Source organism: Poecilia latipinna, unplaced genomic scaffold, assembly GCF_001443285.1.
Source record: "Poecilia latipinna isolate Pla-1442-1.1 unplaced genomic scaffold, P_latipinna-1.0 Scaffold662, whole genome shotgun sequence".
In the NCBI taxonomy this organism is placed as follows: Eukaryota; Metazoa; Chordata; class Actinopteri; order Cyprinodontiformes; family Poeciliidae; genus Poecilia; species Poecilia latipinna.
The window spans coordinates 221,566-244,985 of record NW_015113278.1 but is presented as its reverse complement, the minus strand read 5'-3'; the positions used below and the strand labels follow the sequence as shown (position 1 = coordinate 244,985).

The 23,420-nt window shown below is 38.5% G+C and overlaps 1 protein-coding gene across 2 annotated transcripts in view; it reads right to left on the bottom strand.

Annotated features, from left to right (window-relative positions):
* The window catches only part of tinagl1 (tubulointerstitial nephritis antigen-like 1), a 37,591-nt gene that overhangs the window by 12,032 nt on the left and 2,139 nt on the right, over window positions 1–23,420 (bottom strand). Inside the window, exons 1-3 of one of the 2 annotated variants that reach the window (XM_015044100.1) lie at window positions 10,352–10,777; window positions 7,244–7,554; window positions 4,762–4,828 (exon numbers count right to left, since the gene is read on the bottom strand). In XM_015044100.1, the coding sequence (XP_014899586.1) occupies window positions 4,762–4,828; window positions 7,244–7,547 (371 nt within the window). In that variant the 5' untranslated portion in view covers window positions 7,548–7,554; window positions 10,352–10,777. Of the gene's footprint in view, window positions 1–4,761; window positions 4,829–7,243; window positions 7,555–10,351; window positions 10,778–23,420 lie in introns of those variants that run through there. The other variant, XM_015044101.1, reaches the window with a different exon arrangement.

Below are 23,420 nucleotides of genomic sequence, written 5' to 3'. Positions count from 1 at the left end.
TTGTATTATTTTATTAAAACTAAAACAATTTTTTACGCAACCCGAATTCAAAAATATGTCGTTTTCTTCACCATTTTAACGTCAGGACACAAAAAATGCTCCAGCACTGTCCATGAAAATTGTGCGTGACAAAAACTGAATCAGACAGCTGACTCACGCGGATGAGTCAGTGAAAAATACATGGATTTAGTTTGTCTTTTCTTCTTTTACGCATCAGGGTAAATGACTAAAACTTCCTGAAAATCTCTTAATTTTAACGATAAGCTGTTTTACACATGTTTTTATGTTGCTGTTGACCAAAGAGCTTTAAAAGTTCAACACAGCTGAACTTAACGGCAACGCAACAATGAACGGCTAAGAACTGTCTCATCATCTTGCAGAAAGACCTCTTTGATCCCACTTGATTTCCTAAAATCATTCGGTGGAATTAAATGAGCAAATTTCCTGGTTATTGTTCAAACCAAAAGCCCAATCTGTGAGAAGCAATTATGATCTTTGGGTTCTGAATGGATTTTAATGTCTGACGGGAACGGTTTTAATCAGGATGCAGAATCAGTCGGGATGCATGCAAACTCCGTAAAGACTTTGTTTATAGAGGTTCCAAATTAGCTCCAATTTCAACTCACTTCACTGCTTATTCATGTCGATGCATATTCAAGACATAAAAATGTTCTCATTGTAAACACTCAATTGCTGTCTAGTGCTCAGAGTTATGCCAGATGATGTGAAATTTAGCTCTTCTGCATACTAACTTGGAAAATTATATATTATATATTCCAATTACATTCTTTGCTTCATTTAAAAATGTTTTTGCATAAATAAAAATAACTTTTTTCATACGCTCATATCAAATTTGGTTTATTTTGAATACATACCAGAGATAATTTATTAGAGCTCAGAAATATAAATGTAGCATTATACAAAATGTTTTTACTTTAGGAGTTGCTCAAGAAATGAAGTCATCAGGAAACGATGTTGATGACTGTATGGGATGGTTCACCATTTACAAAGAAAGTACCTACCTGGGGCAATTACTGAGCATGCACAGTGATGGACAGGCTCAATTACCCTTTAACTCACACAGAAACCAGCAGAATGAGTAACTCGTCTGATTGCAGCATTTCCTGCCAAAGTGCCTAAGACACATCCAGTATGTGCAAAGGCAATGCTCGAGTTCACGACTTCACATTATGTTTAAAATAGGAGATTTGACACCAGCAAAGCACTGGCTAGTTTCTCAGTGGGAACATGAAAATATTTCAACTGGAAGAAAGTGGTGATGACCTTTTAGCCTTTTCGTTTTCATACAAGAATACAGGCATCATGGATCTCAGAACCAGGAAAGGCAGCACATCTGCACAGTAATGACTGGGCACAGCGGGGATGTGTTTGATGACGGAGTAATGAACATTAAGGGAGATTTTGAAATAAAATGAGAGTGCAGTGAAAAGAACGGGAAGCCATATTTAACATCCACACTACCTATTAAAAAACAGAAAATGCACATTCATACTCAGACATGCTGCACAGTGTCTCGAAACCTTGTGCGTTTAAGATTTGGAGTTAATGCCATTGGCTGACATCTAGACGGACGCACAGGAAGCCAAATCAAGGTGAGATTCTTCAGACTGTCCAGGAAGTGTGATGTTTCATAAAGATTATGCACAGACATGGTGCTTCCACAGAGAAAAGATCTCAGAAAGATATCAGACAGGCAAGAAAAGATGCATATTAGGATGTTTTTTTCCTTTTCTTCTGCAACACATTCTTTCCAGTTGGAGTAGATTCAGGCATCGACTGTAATGTGGAGAGGTGTAAATCACCCTGCAGGGCTTTCTTGAAGTGTCAGTTCTATATTAGTTTGACAATCAGGGTTCCCCTGGTTCTATTACAACCAGCAGCTACATGAAGGAGAAACTGAGTCAAGTTTTAAATGGCTTGACTGCTGCTGCTAACGAGACGACTTAGAGGGAGCCAGCTGAGAGCTGGCTGTCAGCTCTAAGAGGAAACTGTGATCTCCACCCTGCAGGGCTAAGAGAACACACATTGGCAAATTAATAAGCGGAGTAGGAAAAGGGAGTGTCAGTTTCCCCTCTGTGTCATTGTTGTGTGGTGTAGCATTTTAAAGAAACCATGCGTATGGCCTCATGGAGCACGTGTGGGAGCTTATGCGTCCATAAGAATTTTCTGCTAGATGGGGAAACAGGTTTAGCATCAGGAACAGAAAGGCACTGAGCTTTCTGTTGACCTGCTTGGACTTACTTTGGGGTCATAATCCATCTGGCTCTGTTAGTCTTTTTTTATAGCATTGATCATGTGGATTCTGATGTTCAAAACACACTCAAGAACACGTGAGCAAAAAAAGTGACAAAAGCTTAAAACTCGGCACTGCAGGCGGATCATAAAAACACAATTTCAAATTTGCAAAACACACTTATGAAGATAAAGGACCTGTAGATACTTCACAAGGATAGAGGAATTTGTTCCCCATTCCTGCATCAGAAGAAAAAGTACATCGTTCTTTTCCTGCAGTTCTGGTTCAGGGGATCCCGCAGCGTCTGGTTGACACACTAACCGGGCCGAACCTTTTAGTCGTGTGCTGCCTGACAGCTTTTGTGTGAATGGCAAATGGGCATGGTTACTGCAAAGATGTACACTGCACTGGGAGGTTTCCCAGTGGAAGGATTTTTTAGAGTTTTGCTCTTGAAGTACTAATTGAACTACATTTCTCTCTAATCTCATGATTAGAGAGAAACCAGTTTTAAAAGCCATTGTCAAATGGCTTGACAATGGCTTGACAGAGAAATCAGCTGGTTTCTCTCTAATCTCCTGATTAGAGAGAAATGTGTTGTTCTTCTTGCCAGTTAAATAGTTCTACAGTTTTCTGTGTTCTTGTGCTGAACATGCAGGACTAAAAACATATACTTTTTGTCTGAAGATGTTGGGTGTCGACCCAATGGGTGTCTAAGCTGCCAAGGTAGGCCATGCAAAAAAAAAGAAAAAAAAAAAAAGTTGTTTTACAAAAATATTTTTTCTATTCATGTAATTGTTCTTATGAGTTCTTTTTTTTTTTACACCCTGTTGTTCTTTAAAAGGTCATCCTGTTAAACCTTTTGAAAAAGTTGCTGCTTTTGGTTTTGTTTCACTGTTTGCTGCTGCAGAGTTTACATAAAAGTCCTGCAGTTTTCCCTGAGCTGAGGGGTCAGACTGGTTTGTTTTAAAAAATTGCTATGACCAAAAATAAAGTAATGTTCCCAGTAAACATTTTTCAGAGGTCTCTCTTACAATCAAATAAAATCCTAAACTGAACACACCACTGATTTCCAGAATTGGTCATAATGATCAGTCAGTATGAATGTAGCCCACGCTTTGACAGGCAAGAAATTTAACTTTCATTTCTTCCTGCTTTTACTCTCCAGATGTGCTGCATGTCTCTCCTCGACTGCAGAAAAACACAAAAAAATAACCACATGGACTCTGTAGTCGCTCGGCGCTTGCTAACACTTAAAGTCTTTCCAAATCGTGCTTTCAGAAACGCTGAATAGAGGGAGGGAGATGTAAACACGTCCTTCAAGATCAGCGAACAGGAAAAATAAATCAACACTACCAAGAAGATTCACATTGGAATTTACACGAGGAGTCAAAACAAGCACCAAGCTGCTTTGTCTCACTGGATCCAGGTTCGGCTTCGTCCTTTGAAGTTAATAGCATTTTTATCTACGCCAAAGTAGAAGCTAAACAGGAAAACTACTTCAATTACAATCAAATTGGCCGTGTAACTCAGGGCAACATGAAACAGCTGTCTGTAAACACAATATTGCTAATAGGAGATAAGGGGAGATTTTATGGGTCTTGTTTTGTCTTAGTTTGAGTTGTGTTGCTGCTACAGACACAGACTACTGAACTGTTATTTTATTTAAATTAGTCCATAAGTTAAGTTATGTATAAGGGATAATTATTGAACACATGATCAAAATGATTTGGAAAGAAGTATAAAAAAAAGCAACAAAAAAAAAGAGAAAGAGGTGAAATCTGTCAGTGTTTAGAAAATGCTACTGCTGCATCTGCTCATCAAAATCAGCTGGTTTACTAAAAATTGATGCCCAATAAAAGTTTCTTATTACTAAAGTATTGCACAAAGTGATATGAAAGGTAAAAGTAGAGAGAACTTAGTTAGTAATTGCAATGTTAACAGCGAAGCTGAACTCCTGAAGTAATAAGACGCTGGAGCAGTTGAAGATCGAACACTGAGAGGATATAGAGTGGTGGGATGAGGCCTAAACTGAACTCTTTAGATTTCACTGCAAGCGCCACATTTGGAGACATCAAGGTTCAGCACATCATGTCAAAAGTGAAGGTTGCAGGTGGACACATCACTGATCGGTCTATTTAACAAGAAAGGATGAATGGAAACCCCTTTCGCTTTTTCGTTGGTAAAAAAAAAGAAGCTATTTTGAAGTCATTTGTAGTTATAACATAACAAATCAAGATTTGTGATTGTAACAAAGTGTGGTAAAACTTCAAGGGGTATGAAAGCTTTTGCAGGACACAAATGTGAGATAAAAGCATTTGTTAAGCAGTTGATATTTGGTTGTTTCGACCACAACTTAAACTGTTTACCTTTTATATTATTATAATCTTGAACGCATGTAGAGAGAACACAGAGAAAAATCCACCAAATAGGTGAAGGAAAAACATTAAACTTTGAAGCCATATGTGTGGCTGATACAAAAAAAGAGTGGAAAAGTAGGGCTTACGTACCATAAATTGCAGTTTTCTTTGTATGTTTGCCCTGTATAAAACTTGTTCCCATTTCTTTCACAGACATCTGAAAAGAGACAGAGACGGGGTTTAATATACACAGGTTTGATGTGGCAAAACAAAACTGATCCTCTAACTAATCTGAAAGAAATACCAGCACAGTAGCGACGCAAGATGGACACACACATATCAGGGTGTATATGCAGCAAACACACACATAAAGCTTATGTGAGGTCTAAGTAGCTCTGAGCTCCAGTAATCCAGTGTAGGAATGTGGAGTTAGCTCCTTTCCTCCATTCCCATGGCTTCCCGGGCTCTCGTGGTTTACCTATTTTATACTCTGCTTCTCCACCAGAGCGGAGGGAAGGAAAACACTTCTTGTCACATAAATCCGTCAGCAAGGGAAACCATTTCTGACTAAGGAACCATGAATCAGCTTCAGCTTCTTTTTAAATCACTTTGACCCTCCTCCTCTTGAAGTTCGGACCCGGCTACTGAGGAAACTCCACTGACTCAGCGACAGACTCTGTGACTGTTTATCTGCCCCCTGATTTACAGTTGTTCAGGGTGTCAGCGCCATGTGGAATTTAAAAAATGACTTGGCACGAAGTTTACTACAGGTCCCCTGAGCTGATTGTGATTTATGGCCAGGACCTTCGACACCAATCCTCCAAACTCACAGCTGTCTGACTTGGTCTGTCATAACTCACTTGCTGCAGCAAAGTTACAGATTAAATCTCTCCCACTTCTCACTTTTGGAAGGAATGCGTTTATTCCTAATAGGATGTTTGGCAAAGTATGATGCGGCTTCACACCTCACAAAGACCTCTCTACCCTGCTGACTAGAGAACACACACCTGCTTACGCCCCTCTTCCCCTCGTCGCCTGTCTCTCCTGCCCTCCACATAGCCCACATTCTTTCTCCTGATCTCCTCCGGTTCAGTCGTACGCCCCTCCTCCTCATTCCTATTTAATAAGAAGCCCACTGTTTCCTGCCCTGATCTCTGTCACTGAAGGCCTTTGCTCTCGAAGGCACCTTCTCCACCTCTGCACTGAGAGCGCGGTGCTGAGGCCGCTGCGGTCCAACCGCAGCCACGTGTTCGTTGTTGTGGTTGGAGGAGAGGAGAATCAGTTAATGTTTGCTTGCTGAAGTGTTTGCACTGAATTCTGCCAAGGAGGGCAGAATGCTAATCATATTTCCCTGTTAGTTATATTATACCAGTTGTTTGATGTTCGCAATTTACTTTATAAATATTCAACAAACCGGTGTTATTTTGAAATTATTTGTGGTTATTATATCATTTCATAATGCTGAAACTGCTGACAGTGAATTGTGAAAAATGCTCTACACTAAGGTTGTGTAACTTAGGACAAAATACCATGTGAATATTTCGTCATTTAATTTATTTTTATTTCATTACTCTGACCTAGATTTTTTTTTTTTTTTGTGAAACAATTGAGAAGTTATTTTTATTTTTTAGCTCATTTAAAAATCGTTTTAACTTCATACTTTCATCTGGTCACACAGAAATACCTGAAATATCATAAAACAATAATCCAGATGGTGAGACTTTTAATTTGTAAAATTACTCTCTAAAATGGCAGGAAGCTGTGAACTTTCACACGCTTGGATTTGATCAACAGGAACAGCAACATTTAGAGGAAAGAAGCAATAATGTTTGCTGCCAGTTTTTTAGGGAAACATTGGACCAACAGATTTAAATGTCCTGACAAAAATAACTGTGTAGACCTGATGAATGGAATATAACGCACTTGAATATGAATGATTAAATAGATAAATAAATGAACAAATCAATAAATAGTGTACTGATGTATATCTGCTGTACTCTGAATCAACTCCTAGTCTGGCATGGAAATATTTCTGTATACTGATAATTACCTGATATTGGTAGCAATATCTGCACACATTTACTTTGACCCAACAAAGTAAACGTGCTTTACTTGTGAAATACTTTTCAGGTTTAGTGGGACTGCTACTTTAAGTTCATTCTGTCTTTATTTTAGAGCAATGGAAGTTAACTAATATGAGTAACAAAAAAGAGAGGAAAAAACATCACTCTCATAAACAAGATCTGATGTTTGATAAATTCATCAAACAGCCCAACCCAATCACATAAAATCTCAGTAAAATACATTCAAGTTTGTTGTCATAAGATGAAAAATGTGAAAATGTTTAGCTGGAATGAATATTTTTTGCAGAGGATTTTACGGTGACCAATAACGTTAAAGGAGTTGTGTTCATTTCCAGGGTTTCATTCTCTGATCTGAAACAAAGCTGGCTCATAGTTGTCGCAGCTGCAGCTGAAACTTTGTAGAGGCGGTGAAACAATGTGTCGCTGTGGTTCATTTGCAGGTGTCAGCAGAGTGCCGTATGCCGCTGTGACTGAGCCTCAACAGCTCTGATCACAGACTCTTAGAAAAGTAAGCGAAGCACACACAAACACATATCACCCTAATGTACCAATGAAAGGTGGCGGGACGCCCAGACAGCGGTTCCAGAAGTCCGGGCAGCAGTCGGAGACGGTTCGGTTGCAGAACAGATCGCAGTAGCAGATGGTGTCCAGGTAGGGCACGGTGCACAGGTCGTCTCTGCCGGGGCAGCAGCCTCCTCGCCTGTGGCAGTAGGAGCCGTACGGGTCCCTGATGCCGCCGGCATGCAGAGGACTGGCCAGCTCCCTTCTGGTTCTTCTGTTTTGGATTCTGTCTGCAGAACCTTCCTGCGCAGCCAGGAGCAGCACCAACGCAGTCAAAACAATAGGACCCATCACCAATCTGTGACCAACGAAGAAGAAGAAGTGGAACGGTTTGAGAAATGAACGTATAACGTTGATTTTATTCCACACGAGCATGGTTTTATGTCTCATTAAAACCAATTAGTTTTGATTTTAAACTTCTAAAGTATGGAGGTTAGAGAGTAATGAATCATTCATTTAGGACAGTTGCCAATACCCCATGCTGCTCTATGATTCCCACCCAGACACATCCATTGAGCCGTAAGCTTGGCAGAACACACACACACACACACACACACACACACACATACGCACACACATGCACACACACACACTACACAGAAGTCTGGGCAACATCAGGAGCTCATGGTCCAAACACAATCTAATGGGATTCTTACAGACTGACCTTTTTTTCATGACTTTCCTTTAAAACAGCCAAGACAAACTGCAGCCAAATTTGAAAATGCTTCAGCAAAGAAATGAAAACAACCACAAAATGATTCCTGGACTTTTGGGACAGTGAGTGCTTTAAAATAGCCTGGCAAGTAGCACGGTTATTAGAAGTAATATGTCAGAGCTTGGTGTTTGTTTGTATGTGACTGTGTCTTATTATAAAAACACTTCCTTCTATAGTAATAATGACAAAGTCCAGTTTTTGTACATGTTTACATGTTGCTCTATTTGGGCTTGACTGCAAACTTTGATCCATGCATTCCCTTGTTTTGGATGCGCCTTGGAGAGAGCGCCGGTTTCAGGTTTCTGACAGGGTGGGTCCGTGCAGCCGTACCGGAAGAATTGCCCAGCTGCTTACATAAATAGCATCTTTGATTGTCAAATCAGGAATCCACTCACAATGAACATTACGCACATAATAGCAAGGCTGTACTCTGCCTGAATGCGTTTTTTTTTTTTTTTTTTTTGGTGCCCAAAACCCACCCAAAAAAACCGGAAAAAAAACGGCAAGCACGGGATGGGCAGGAGGTCCGCTCTTTAAGACAAGAGTTTAGTTGAAGCAGATTCAAAGCAGTGCAATAAAACACCCACCCAGGTGTTCACAGAGCTCCTCAGGCCTCTTCAGGTTAACGTTTTAAAGTAATTCATGGTAACTCTGATAAGGTACTGTAATGTGCAGCAACATATTCCAAAATATTTCTAATCTCCAAAGGGTTAAAAATTAATTTTGGAAATTGCTAAGTATTAACTAATTAAATTGTTTAGTTTTCAATCAAGAAAATAAGCTTGCAAATGTCACGTTGATCAAGATTAGATTGGTTACAAATCCAAGCATTTTAGGAAGTCAAAAGTCTCATTTGCCATGTTCTGCGACGACAAAGAGTAACGTAAACGCACAGACATATTTTTCTGTGCTTTTTTTAGTTACTAAGTAGAAAATAGTTTAAGTACAGGTATTAGGAAACTGGAGAAAGTTTGAGTCGAGCACTGATAGCCTAGCAAATAAATAACACGCGCTAACACATTAACGTTGAGAACCCAATGTTCACCCACTGCCTGTATTCACTCACTAAGAGATAATCAATTATTTATTCACGGAGGAATATTTTTAGCTGGTGTCAAAAATTGTCTGCTGTGTCAAGCAAAAACAATCAGAAACTAGTTTATTTGAGTAGATAAAATAAGCAATTTCAGTAAAATCTTTCTAAACGTTAGTAATATTGAAATTTCTGTTGACTTAAAAGTTGGTTGGGATTTAAATAATTTGTACCGCTGTTAAGCTCACTTAAAAGCTGCCCGATTAAAATGCATGTAAGCAGTCAAAACCATTTTGTTGGTGACATTCTAACACTTTGTTTAACTAGCTTAGTAGACTAATGCTCGAGCTTAATTTTACTCCCGCTTATTTAACAAAAGCTGCCATATGGCCGACCAGGACTCAGGACAGCTGCTGTAGCCGAGCCACTGCAGCCACGGGGCAGATAGACCCTCAGCACCCACAGACATTCACACATATACATGAGCGTGCACGTTTTACACGGCGGAAGCTGAGAAGCTCAGATTCACAGCTTGTCACTGCACAGAAGGATTAGAGTTCAGAGGTGACATGACAGACATCGATTTTACCTCAGCAGCAATTGTTCAAATGAAAACCAACTCCAGTGGTAGAAATAAACTCAAAGTCAAAGTTTTTTGTTTTTTTTTTAAAGAAATTTTTATCTTTAAATTCAATATTTTAAAACATCGGACATTAATTTTGCAGAATAATTCATGGTAAAGCATTACGTGTATCTTAAACCTCTACTAAAATTAATACAACGCAGTATTTTGGTTGTAGCGGACGTTTTAATATTCTCTCCCTGCTCATGTCACTGTTTCACTTTCTTTGGAGATATCATTGCACCACCCACCAGATAATTCTCTGTATATCTGTAAGAGGTTTTCCTGAACTATTTCCCACTCAGTCCTGTCTGTGAAACACCAACATGGGTAATTGATGGTCTTACAATCCCCCTTAAGTGTTGAATAAAAACAGGTGAGTGAATGGATTACAGCTCTCTGAGTGGCACAAGAGGACCAGACAAACACAAACTGGCTCATAAAAATTGCTCAATCTCCAACTCGCATTCATCTTTCCGTAATAAATCTTCTAGAATGCTGTGCCACTCAGTCAAACACCCAGAAAGTAAATAAATTCAAACAGCAACACCTTGGCTAGTATGCAGTCATAAATTACACAAAAAGAGAACAAAGTTCAGCAGATGTTGTGGAAGTATGTTGAAGTAAGCTGAGAACAATGTAAGTCTGAAAACTGTAAAGCTGCACCTGCCCGGAATCCGTCATAGGAAACAAACCTGCTGCACAGAAGCAAAATCAGCTGTTACCTGTTAGTGAAACAGAAATCTTGAGTTTATAATCCAGCAGACACCTGCAGAGTTCGGTTGCTGTGTTGCTCAGGAAGTCATTCACAGGTAGCGAGTCTGAAAGGTCAGTCCTCCTTTCTCCAAGGCTCACGCTCTAACAGGATCTGCTCTATCAGACTCTGCCTTCTCTATATACATGCAGAAAGCACCGCTAACCACTCCCTCCACCCCCATTCACTCCGGGCCCTGTCCCCTGCTTCACTGCCTCCTGCAAACTCTCTCTTCCACTCATACAGACTTTTTTTTTTTTCTAGTAGCTTCCTCAGTTTGATTATCTGTGAGCAGCCTTCCTCTCCTTATCACCCAGAAGCCTCCATGATGAAATATACTCTTGGTTCAGTCTCCTGTTACCCAAGAAGCTGTCCTTTTCACTTACAGCCGTGAATTTGCCCTACATTTACTATGTAGAGTTAAACTCTTATCTGAGGTGTTCGCAGTAGAGAGTAGCTGCAGACTCCTGCTCCTCCTCCTGGACACAGGTTGCATAAGCCCAACCCACTCGGCCTGGAAATGAGTGGACAGATTGCAGAAGACTTTCCAGCTTCTAGAAACTTACAAACAACCCCCTGGACATTAGGTTTTGGCAGAAATTAAGGCAAAAAGCTATAAATGTTCTAAATGTTAAGGTTGTTTTTCTTCTGCGTGATCCTGAATCTGTTTATGTCATCAGCTTCTGTTTTATTCCACCTCATTCACTCCAAGGTAAATGCAGTTATTCCAGGTGGGACTTAATAAGTTAAATATTTTTAAATAATAGGTTTGATAGAATGAATCTTATTATGTTGCATTTCTTAATCAGTTCTGTTTCAAAATGAATGTATGCAGATATTATTTGGGTTTTTGTTTATTTCAGTGAGTCACAATCATAACATAGCAATTACAAATTTGCAAGCACAAGCAAGAAACTTGATTTTTATTTCTTTGTTGTTCAGCAACAGTTACGTTGTTGTCATGCTGACATGTTAATCACTAAAACAAAAAAAAACAGTTTCTCAAAATTCATGAAGCGAGCCAATTTAGTCCTCCACTGTTTTCTGGGCATTATTGATTGATTCGGAGGAGTGACATGGTGCTGAAGGAAGACGCAGCTGTGCGTTAAACACCCCCTCCCTGCTCGATCAATAAACTAAAAGCTGAATTGATAATGGAGGCACAGCAGGGTGTCAGCCAGGGCAGGGCTGGAGGATGGGAGAGACAGAAGAAATAAAATGAGTGACCACACAAAGAGACCTACAGCTCATAACATATATTCACAAAAATACCTTTGCAAAAACAATAAGTCTTTGTTTATAATCAATGTCTTACATTCACACGGAGTTAGATCAGTTAACATTACTGATGTTGTTTTCACAAGGTAAATGCCAGAATAATGAGAGGACATTTTTTGCTTTAACTTTAGCTTAATTTATACTTTCTTTAAATTTTGAAGCTTAAGCCTAATATACAAGTCGAGAAGATACAGCTCACAATCCAAGTCAAGTCAGCGCGTATTTATAGTTTAAGGCACACCTGGAATACGCAACATGATGGGGAAAAAAAATGATAAAAATCAGATATCAGGAAGAGAGACGTGGACCTCCACAATCCGGTGAGTACAACCTAAATGTCTGCAGGTCCTGCCAGTTTTAATGTCCAGACATACTGATGAGAAAGGAGGCGGTCTCTTTGTCACACAAATGGTTTGATTCAAAAAGGATGTACCAATCCCAGAACAAAAGTAAAATAACTGTGAAGTATCTTTCTGAGGCAAGATCATTATCCACAGTAAAATGGATGGTGACACTGGCTGAAGAAGAAGTCATCACCCAGAAAGCCAAATAAAAAGCTTTGCAGTTTGCAAATGAACAATAAGATGGAGACCTCAGCTTTTAGAGACACGTCTTGTGGTTGGATGAAACCAAACTTGAAGTGTTTGTCTAGAGTGATCATGGTTACATACTGAAAGGAGAACGAGGAAGCTGCAGTACAGGTGTGACATCATCAGGTGTTGTTGCTGAAGCGACTGGCGCATTTCACAAAACAGATGACACCACGCAGAAAGAACGTGACTTGCAAACACTGAAGCAACATCTCAAGACATTAGCCGTGAGTCAAACTTTGCTTTTCCAAACAGGACCCTTCAGCGAACCACCAAAGTAACGAGAACAAAGTAAACCGCTAACAAGTCCTGACCTCAGTCCCAGTTTACCCAAAAGATGTGGACAGAGCAGAAAAGGTGTGTGCAAATACACTCAAATGGATTTTTGTGTAATTACATATTTTAATATATTAGACATGACAAATACGTTCTTACCTACTTGCAAATATCAGTTTCATCAATTTAATTCAAAATAGAAGATAGATAACTACTAATAAAGGGCATTGATTGAGGTAATGTTTCATTTTGTATTTATCTTATGCAACCCTTTCCAGGGAAAATGTTTTTTCATTTTTTTTGGCAGTTTGTTTACCCTCATTTATAAGTGTGACTTAAAACTAGCTTAAATTTGAAATGCTCTCAGACTATTACTGGTTGGAGGAGTTCTGGGTAACCGGCTTTCTTTTCAAACAGGTCTATAATTATGTATTTAACAAGTGTTACACGCCTAGTTCCTCCTGAAACTAGGGGCCCCCGAGCTATCTTTACAGTGTTCAAATGTCACCAGACTCTCCATCATTATTAAACCACCACTCTACGTCATTTGGTGGTACTAACACATAAAGAACTATGCATAGCTGCTGGCATAAGGCAAGTCACTTCTGGAGAAGAATGGCGATGACGCTCCTTTAACCGTAAAAGCACGAGAATGAAAAGGTGTGTTTGTAAAAGTCTGAAGACCCTCAGGAACACATAAATGACCCCTGAATCAGAGAAGGCTGTCACAGCAAATGAGGAAGCATGTGACTCATGTATAGATCAGTGAAAACAAGAAATGTGAGAAGGATGTTTCACAACATCTGTAGGCGATCTGTCATACGACACATGGACGTACAGTCATGGACGTACAGTCAATGTGTAGGCAGGATCCACACTACGGTGACTCAGACCTGACCTCTAAATTACCCAGAGCAGAGTGGTCTGCTATCAGATCAGCAGTGCTTCTGTTGGTGAGGTAATTCATGAAGAATAGACTGAACCATTGAGCCTGAAGGCAACAATAGAGCCAAAAAAATGCTGCAGGGACACTCAGAGGGGAAATAAATTTTACATCCAGGCACACTCACACAAAAAGTGTGCACTCACTGAGGTCGGTGTACTTGTGTGTGTGTGTGGCATATATTTGGTTAATTTGGAGCATTTCGTGGAAATAAATATGAGCAGAATCTGGAACTGACAACCGAGCAGCGTGGGCCGGTCACATACACACACAGTCATCCTGAGGAACAATCGCCCTCTTTTTCTGGACTGTTGCATCACAATCATCCCATGGAGCTACAAAAACATGGGCTCCAGCTGCACTGCGTCACAGTGGGGGTCTGCATGCAGCCCTCAGAGCAGACACATGTCCATCTTAACGCCCCTGGTGGATTTCCTGTTCCAGGATGTGTGCAGCTGATAGTAAACAAGGATGGGTGTGATGGCGAAATGCTGATCCAGAGCAGAGAACATCAGCAATGTGAGTGTTTTCAGGGCTGTTACTAAGAAAGAAACACCCACATGTTAGTTTTTGATGTGAAGTTCAGATATTTGGGAGAAAAATCATTGCGCTGTTTGTCTTCTCTGCAGCTGGAGCGTTGACACTGATGGTTTTGCTCTGGAGAGAAATGGAGAGTACATGACTCAAAGAAAGTAATTTAAATAAACTAACTGTGAGTAATATGGAAAACTTGACAGGCCATATCCATTTCTGTTTCTTATTTTAAATTATAATGCTGCCCCACATTTTATTTAATCGGCTTTTTTAGTGGTCCAAGTGAAAAGATACTTGTGGGCCATTAAAATTGTCAGTTATTTCTAGAGATTAAGAAAGCAGAAACAACCAAGACAGAAAACCAGTTAATCAAAAGGCCAAACAGCATTTCCAGTTTTGAATCTTGAAGTCACGTAACATGCTTTTTTTTTTTTTTTGGATTGTGGGAAGAAATCCAGCATCAATTTATTTCACAAAAGCATTGTGGAAACTATCTCAAAGCAAAACATGTGGCAGAAACAACCATTACATTCCTGATGAATCAAGAATTCTTGACAGGTGGACAAGCCACAGGTACGAAATCTAGGATTTATCACTGGCACTGCACCCTGTTTACAGTACTCAAGTTGTTGGTTTTTTTTTTTTACAAAGTGAGAAAAAATACTAAATTACTTTTTAATATAATCAAAGCAAGAGCCTTTGCTAATGCAGCAGTCTGCTCATGAATGGCTTCGTTTGGAGAAAAGAGACCAGGATGTCTCATTTGAGAACCTCTGGCTCTCATGTCTGCTTTTGGATCATAATGTGGTTTTCTAGGAGTCTGATCCAGATGCCTCTAGAGATGAAGTGACTTTATATGCATTCGAGCCAGAGACCGTCTTGCTTTTATTCTTCAACTTTACAAGATAAAATTTTATAACTTTGTCAGCAAACATAAAAGTGTGTCTAGTAAAAAGAATATCAATTGTAATTTACAAGGTGGGAGACGTCTCCCCTGAGGCTCCGAAACAAACCCTAGAGTGTGCTATAGTGCAGTTCATGAGCAATTAATCAGTCAACTGTGGATTTTTAACAATATAATTGTTGCTAAATAAAACATCAGGGGGACAAGTAAACTCTCCAACAACATTAAGGCAGCCTTCACCAGTAAAAGAAACGTCTACTGACTTTTATTACACATTTATAGCTAGAGCTACTGAAGACAAGGACAGTGAAGAGCTACATGTAAGGAAAAGTGTCAGCTGCGGTTGCTGAAGAAGAAATACTTTCTCAAAGGAAAGCATTGACCTGAAAAATGCATGACAAAGATATAAGATGTGAAACTGAGGCCAGAGGACTGCCTAACAGGCAGAAATAAATCTTCCACATATAATATCTTTCGACCAAAAGCCACTTTTTTTTTTTGTTATAATAAACACTAAAGTTGTTTTTAGCAATTATGTTTTTAAAGACTTCCTAGATTGCTTTGCTTATGGGTAAATAAAACCAGTCGTCCAGATTAGCATGAGTCTTCCCAGGGAAATGTGCTGCATATATATCTTTCATAAACCTGACTTCAGTTTATGTCATAATCTGAAGCTGTAAGAATTTGAGTTTTTGCTTGAAGAAAGTTAAAGAAATAAAAAAATGATCCAAAGATTGGGGTAGAAAAAAAAGACAGTCGTAGCTATGTCTAAAGATATGTCTGAGTGGTGTTTTTTATTTTGCTACCCTTGCATGTCTGTCTCTGTCTCACCTCATATTGATTGTGAAAGCACTGACCCCACAGACTGTTTATTGCTGACCAAGAAATTGCAGACTCTGAATCCTTCCTCTGTCCTCAGACAGAGGAAGACCTGGCCTGTGAATCAGAATCAAAGAGCCGTTCGTTCTTCCTGATCAGATTCACCAGCTCAGCACATGCAAGGAAGCTCTCTATGTGATCAGTGGAACTTTAATCATAGGCATGTGCAAATAACACTCATCGAAATGCATGATACAGAAAATATTTACTCACAGTAAGGTCATTTTATATGACTGTCAGCAATCATTCAAGTTGTCTAAATTCTGAGTCATTCTTTCTTCGGATGAATATAAAATAAAAAAAGCTTCCTCTGAAATTTACATCGTTGCAACTAAACTAGAATGTGCTTTTGCTTTGTAAGATATCCAGCGAAATTCTTTCGAGTTTCTGAATTTTTTTACTTGAACTTTACTGTTGCTAAGAACATAAGATCTCATATTATCAAGACGAGATACTTCAATGTCACGACCTTTCAGACATGCAAAGAGTTTGCTGATGGTCAGATGGGGCCGCTATTTACCTCTGAAGGAAGTGTAAATATTCTAACAAGGTAGCCGAGCCAATAACCCGCAAGCACATTGAGTAATAACGTTTTGAAATCTTTTTTCTGCCTCCAAATCAAGAGCTATGAGAGTTAGTATTACTTTATTTGGTAACATTAAGAAAGTCACAGGGCCCTGATATTCCGGCACTACAAAAACAAATCCTCACCCACTCCCCACTGATGTTTATTGCTTACTTAGTTCCTCGGGGACTTTCAGTCTTTTCTCAAAGAAAATGAGTCACAGTTGCAATCCATGAAGCCCTGCAAAGACCATCCAAATCCTGGGGATTTTTGATGCTATACTACTGTATTCATCCATGATAAAGATGCAGTTACTGCAGGTCGGGCCCGTGTTGCTTTCAGAAATACTATAATTCTTTATGGCATAGATCCAAGAAGGTGCCACACATGATACTGGAAATTTGTTGACTACACATTCAAGTGTTTCACCACATCCCAAAGGTGCTTTACTGAATTGAGTGACCATGGAGGCTACTCCAGATAGTGAACTTATTTTTAAGTTCAATGAACCGGGTTCAGATTATTCAGGTTTTGTACATAATGTACTAATCTGCTGGAAGTGGCCATCAGAAGATGAGGACACTGTGGTCTTGAAGAGATGGACACAGTCAATTGCAACAGCTAGCAATATCCAACACACCGTCATGCTATCATTAGCTGCCTAAATGGTCCATTCAGGCCACATGGATCCATCAAGTTCTGGTCCTATCATCTGAATGCTGCAGCCAAAACCAAAACTCACAAGACAAGGCAGGATTTTTTCAGTCTTTCCTTGTCCATTTTTACAAAAGTGGCTCTCAGTGTGATCTGCTGCTGGTTCAAGTTTCTATCTGCATTCAGACTCAACTCTCACCCACATTCAAAGTCCCTAAATCCCTTTTCATACCTATCCCTTTGCTAAGTTTTCTTCACCATCTCTAGATGAGTAAATGCATGGTGTTGCTAGCATGGCTAAATTATTATTTGTTCTAACAAGCCACTGAATAGTATTATTTTGTAAAGTGGTGGGTGAGTGTGCATCCAAGTGTGCGATTTATCAAATCCATCATCTACGTTATAAGAAGTGCACTTTTTTTTTTTTAATCATTTTTATTCATTAGCCACAGAGGAGAAAGTCACACTTCAAAGATCTTGAACTATCTTTTATGGTGGCTAAAAAAGTTCCAAAAGATCATTGATGATGTTTGATCACTTCAGAATAACTGCACGGTAACCACACAAAGGATTACACAGCAAAGTCAGCGCCTAAAGGTGTTACTCTCTAATCAACCGAAGATCACAAGTAGATGTTGCTCTTTGTAACATGCGGTGACTTGTCCCTTTCTTTCCTCACACACACATTCTGCAAGGTTGAAAAGATGCGAAATAAGAAAACATTCCTGGTTGGGTAAATTCTGCTGCAATCAGTATGTTGGTACAAAACATTCTCCATTTTCACTTTAAGGAAGAGGATTAAGAAAATGGGCAGTGAATTGTGCATCTGTTTAAGATTAAAAGCACCTCTTGATATAAATTTACCCAGTTCTTATGTTTTGTCACGTTTTTGATTCAAAGAGAAGAGAAGAGCTCAGGTGGTCCTTGATTCACTCTGTCCTCTTCAAATTGTCTCTCATTACATTCCCAAGAGAGAAGAAATCGTATTTAATATATTTTACCCAACCCCACACAAAAAATCTCCTTTAGCATTTAAAAGAAATGTTTGGGTTCACCTGCAATTTGCGGTTGAGCAATTGGACAAAATTCTTTGCAAGCGTATCACCGTTGAGGGTAGAGAAATCAAAAGGAGACAGAATGAATACTTTGCAAAAATAAAAGAAAATTTCAGACCGGCTTAGTACCCAGCTTTACCAGTGAGATTGCAAAACTCTGCTGTCTAGAAACATACAAGAAACCAGTTCGATTCAATAATGGTCAAAGAAGCCAGAAGCACTGTCAATTATTTATTTGGCTCAGTCTTTGTACTTTGTATGACCCTTATATTCCTTTGCATTCTAAGATCTGAGATATGGATGAAAGCGAAGAAGATATTAATTCTGATATGTCCACTGAAATGAAGTTAAAATGGAAAACTTAAAAAAAAAAAAAAACTGAAACAAAAGTATTAAAAGCCAAAAAAAGCTACAACTGGGATTCTTTCTGTGGACATTAGCAGAATAAATAGAGCTTGGGTTCACAATAGATCCTTACGGAGTGAAATTTAAGCCTTTAGATCAATAAATAGAGCACGAATAGCCAAAAAAAAAAGGTAATAGAAAAATTACTTATCCACGAGTTGGTAATAAAACATAAAGGTCATAAAACAGAGACAGAGGAAGGTCAAAAGACTCTTCAGCTCCCCGTCTCGCCTGTCTGGATCTTTCACTTACCCACATCAGCTGGTAAAACTAAACATGTTTAGAGTTTACATAGGCAACAAAATCTAGTGCTATTCCAATAACTGCACTTCATCCCTCCACAATTTGGTCATTCCTTTTTAACATTTTACATATCGCTAATTTAAAACCAATAAATATCTGCATCCAAAATAAATCAACCAGTCCCAGCTGTCTTTATAACATTTAATTTAGGCGCCTACAATCACAGTGTTTAAACCACAACAACTGACATCAGGTAATAAATTTCAGGCTTCAGGCAAATCTGAATCTGTGATGCAGAGGCAGTTCCTGATACAGACTGTATGGCTCACCACCCAGGGTGGCATGCCATGGTGGGAGGCATAAATAGCACAAAACCAAAGTTATCTTGCAGTTATCTTGTTGCAAGAGTCCACAGTGTACAATTTCTGCACAGTACACAGAAAATGTATACTGTGTTTACAGTTAGAGCACAGTATACAAAAGTAGTTATTTTACATGAACCTGGACTTATTTTGATTATTGATCATTGACTACACAATTTTAAATACATCTTCGGTCAATCTCAAAGAACCCTAAAAAGAGTAGTCAGAATAAAACCGCCAAGTTTTTTGGTAATAGAATCACTTTAAAATTAGACAAATTTTCTTCTATCATAACTGTAATTCTCGTTTTTTCTGTAAATTAACTAACAGGTGACTTCTAGAAAATTAAATTCTACGTTGTGAGAATAAATCAATAAAAAATGTTTGCACTAATCAGCAGTTAGTTTTGGTTGATTTCCTATTTCAGCTTTACATCTAAAATAAGAAAATGTACATTCAGTATAAAACTGAAAACAAAGAAGTGATAAAACAAAGTGGCCTCACGTCTTGCTTTCAAGAAGTCCTGTGACTTTATATTATTGTTTGATGATTTTAGTTTTTAAATAAAGTTTTGATATGCTTGATGACCTGACACTCAAATGTGTGTCTAAAGAACTAATTATGTGCAGAAAAGACATAGGATTCCCCATGAAAGCCTGTTTTTCTCACTCATGGTATTTTATTGCATATTTAAAATAAATTTTAGTAATACTTAGAAAGCCAAGTAATACAAATAAACAATACAAATAAAAAAGTGACCATTTGGAATTTTTTTTTTTTTTGGTAAAATTTCATCAATAGAAACAGTAAAGACATTAGAATTTTAAAAAGAATTATGATTTCATGGTGTTAAAACTTTGGTTTTGATTTGTGTTTCTGTTTAGGTCATTTCTTTTCAAATAGGTTTGAGTCTGCTGGTTTAGCACTGGAACATAAACAAAGTTTAGATTACTTATAAAAATGTTCTTTGGATATCAAGTCTAACACAAGTATTTGAACACCAGAACATCAGACATTGTTTGCAAAACACAATACAGGATTCTGGAAGCACAGAGCTGAAAGCATTATTATTTGGAGAATCCGTCACCTCATCACCACGAAAGTATTTGTATATGTTGTTCTAAGTTTTTCCCCTGATAGACATTTATACTTTAATAAGTAAAACAGTGTTAATTTTAGTTGCTTTAACTTTCTTTCCCAAAGATGACAAAAAAATACTTCTTCCACTTATGTGTAAACACAAAGAACTGAGTATCTAATGAGGTGTTTTATTAAGATTACAAGTGCAACACTGTGAGCACGGCGTTGGGAGATTATCAGTCAATCAATCAAATTTTATTTATGTAGCACAATTCAGCAACAAGGCATTTCAAAGTGCTTCGCATCATAAAAAAAACACAAAGTCATGCAACATAGAATCAGCAATCAAAACATTACATCAAGTCAAGTGCCATCGTTAAAGTCGTAGTTCATTTCAAATACAACTCTAAACAGGTGGGTTTTTAGTCTGGATTTAAAGGCACTCAGTGTTTCAGCTGTTTTACAGTTTTCTGGAAGTTTGTCCCAGATTTGTGGTGCGTAGAAGCTGAATGCTGCTTCTCCTCATTTGGTTCTGGTTCTGCTCTGCATCCCCAGAACCAGAACCAAATGAGGAGAAGACCCAAGGGGTCTGGAAGGTTGGTACAACAGCAGCAGATTTTTAATGTGTCGAGGTGCTAAGCCGTTCAGTAATTTATAAACTAACAACAGTATTTTAAAGCCTATTCTCTGAGCTACAGGGAGCCAGTGTAGGGACTTTATTATTTTACTTTATCATTATTGAATGAGTCACTGACACGTGTACAGATTCTTCTGGAATATCATCTATGCCAGTAAACAAAACGAAGGGAGATGGGCTCTGAGGAGCAGCTTATTTTGTTTGGAGCAGAGTAGAGTTTAGAGGCCAAGCTCTGGGCCCTGGAGGTTGCAGCATCAGCAGCACTCCTCAGTCTTTAATGTCTGTTTATCTCATCTCACTCCTACAACAGCAAGACAAGTGAGGCACTGAGGTACAGAGGGATGGAAGACTGAAAAGGCATTCATGCTTTTAAACCTTCCCACATATTTTCCCCAAATTATCCTTTGATACTGGTTGATTGTTTATCTAGGGGTTTATATCAGCCATATATATGCAGGCAGGAAGTGTCCGAAGCAGACCAGCCTCATCAGTGGGAGGCTGTCAAGCAGCAGCAGCAACAACAACATGTTGTTGATGATTTCAGTCTTGTAGGAGCGTGTAGCTTCCTTTCAGGCTCTGGTACAAGCTGGCAAAGACGTGAGGTTACATTCTTGCAGCACATCCAGCATCATGTTCCATGTCAAGCAACCATGTGTGGATGGTTACCATGGGGACTGGGACAGAAACGGACCAGATAAATGTCACAAAAGCAGAAACTGCCTGAAAAGGGCTCAGCGCCGTGCCTGGAGGACACAGCCCACGTGTTTTAGGGTGATCGAGTTTCAGCCACAAGATTTTTGTCCAAAATGATGCAAATAATATTTTCAGTTTTTGTGTTTCTGTTCCCTGAAGACATGTCACCTTTTTGTAGAAAGTTAAAACTACCTAGCTATGATTCCATACTGACCTGATGCAAAAAGTATGTGAATGCAAAGCTGGACCAACTTGACTCTTTAGTTTCCTATTTTTACGAGCCACACTGCAAACTTTTTTTGCTCAAACTTAAAATTGGGAACTTGGATGTTGTAGCAAAGACATTCTGCAAGAAGGATTCATGAATAAATATTACTTTAGAAAGGCTTCAGGGGGTATTTAGACTTTTAAATAATATGTCAGTAGTTCAACCCTGTATGTTCTGTAACTGAACATGGAGGGTAGGGTTACTCAGAGCTTGAAAGCTGAGCTTGCAATCGTCAGATACAACTCATTTGATGCTTTCTGCTGTTTGCGTCTTTGCTGTAAAGTCATTTCTGTGATTTCTTATGAACTGATCGGTACCTGGAATCGGCCTCACGTCGATGTCTTCAGGCTAATAACATTTTCAGCCACAGGCATTAGGGCTTAGAAAACAGTTATTTAAATTTGGAAAGTTTCTCAAGATGTATTATTATGCGTCTAATACAACTCAAGACTGAATCTAACAAAATTAATTACAAGATTTGAAAAGTAAATAAATAAATCATAGGGCAAATAATTGAATAAATAAGTCAAAGATTCCCCAGAAATAGGACAACAAGAAGTAAAGAAGAATGTAAGTATGGAATCAGTTTCTGTTCATGTTTTTTTTTTCATGATCTGGTGTCACTAAAACAAACTGATGAGTAAAAATAGAAACCAATCTCTAAACAATAACAAAACAGAGTAATAAACAATGAAGCAAGGTTGCATTATCCATTATCCTGTTTTTGATTATGATGCTTTATGATTGTTGTATCATAATGTTGATAATCTTGTTCTTATGATACAAGAAGTGATTTTTTTAAAAAGTTAAAAATCACTTCTCAGGGTGATTTTTAGCAATCAAAGAAGACAGGATCAGAGCAACAATAACCCAATAACCAATGACAGCCCTTCTAAACTTACTAATTTTTAATTAGATTTTCGTTGTGTTAAATTACATAGGCGTAGCGTCTGAAAATCTTATTTCTTGTTTTTATGCTTATGGCTTTCTCCACATTCCTCTTACTGTATCTTTTTTTCCTCTTAACATAGGGAACAATTTTTTATTTGTCCATGCAAGGCTGTTCTGGGAATCCCAAAATATCTCAGACACTCTATCAGGCATCTGCAGAGGGAGTTAATAAACAAAGGGAAATTTAAAATAAGAGTGTTCTAGTCGGAGGACATGGCAAGGTTGCTCTGTTGTTCATTTCTCTTGTTTGGACTACCTCAGGCTGTGTATTGTGTGAAACAGATAAAAACATTTCCAGGATCCAGAGTTTCAAAACAGTTGTTGCTCAAACAGACTTTACTTTAATTTGTCTTTATTGTAAAATTGAAATTCAGTTTCAAAGATCACTTCGTGCTCAGCTGTGTTGTAACAGACATTCACATAAGGTTTTTGAAAAGCAACTATCAGACTGCTAAAATAGTAGCTTACAAATCAGTGGTGTTATTATGTCCACATTTTATATTAAAACATTCAAAAAAAAGCTGTTTGAAAACTGAAGAAGGTATAAATATCACTCCTATCTTTTCATTCTTTTCTTAGGATTTGACATTCACAGCTGCAGTGACACTCGGAAGAAGCTCTGAGCCTAAATAGTATGCTTTAGCACTGTTAAAAATGACCAAAAAACAAGTAGCAGATAACGATTCCTTTATTTATGCTGCCTAAAAAGGAATTCTTATGCTC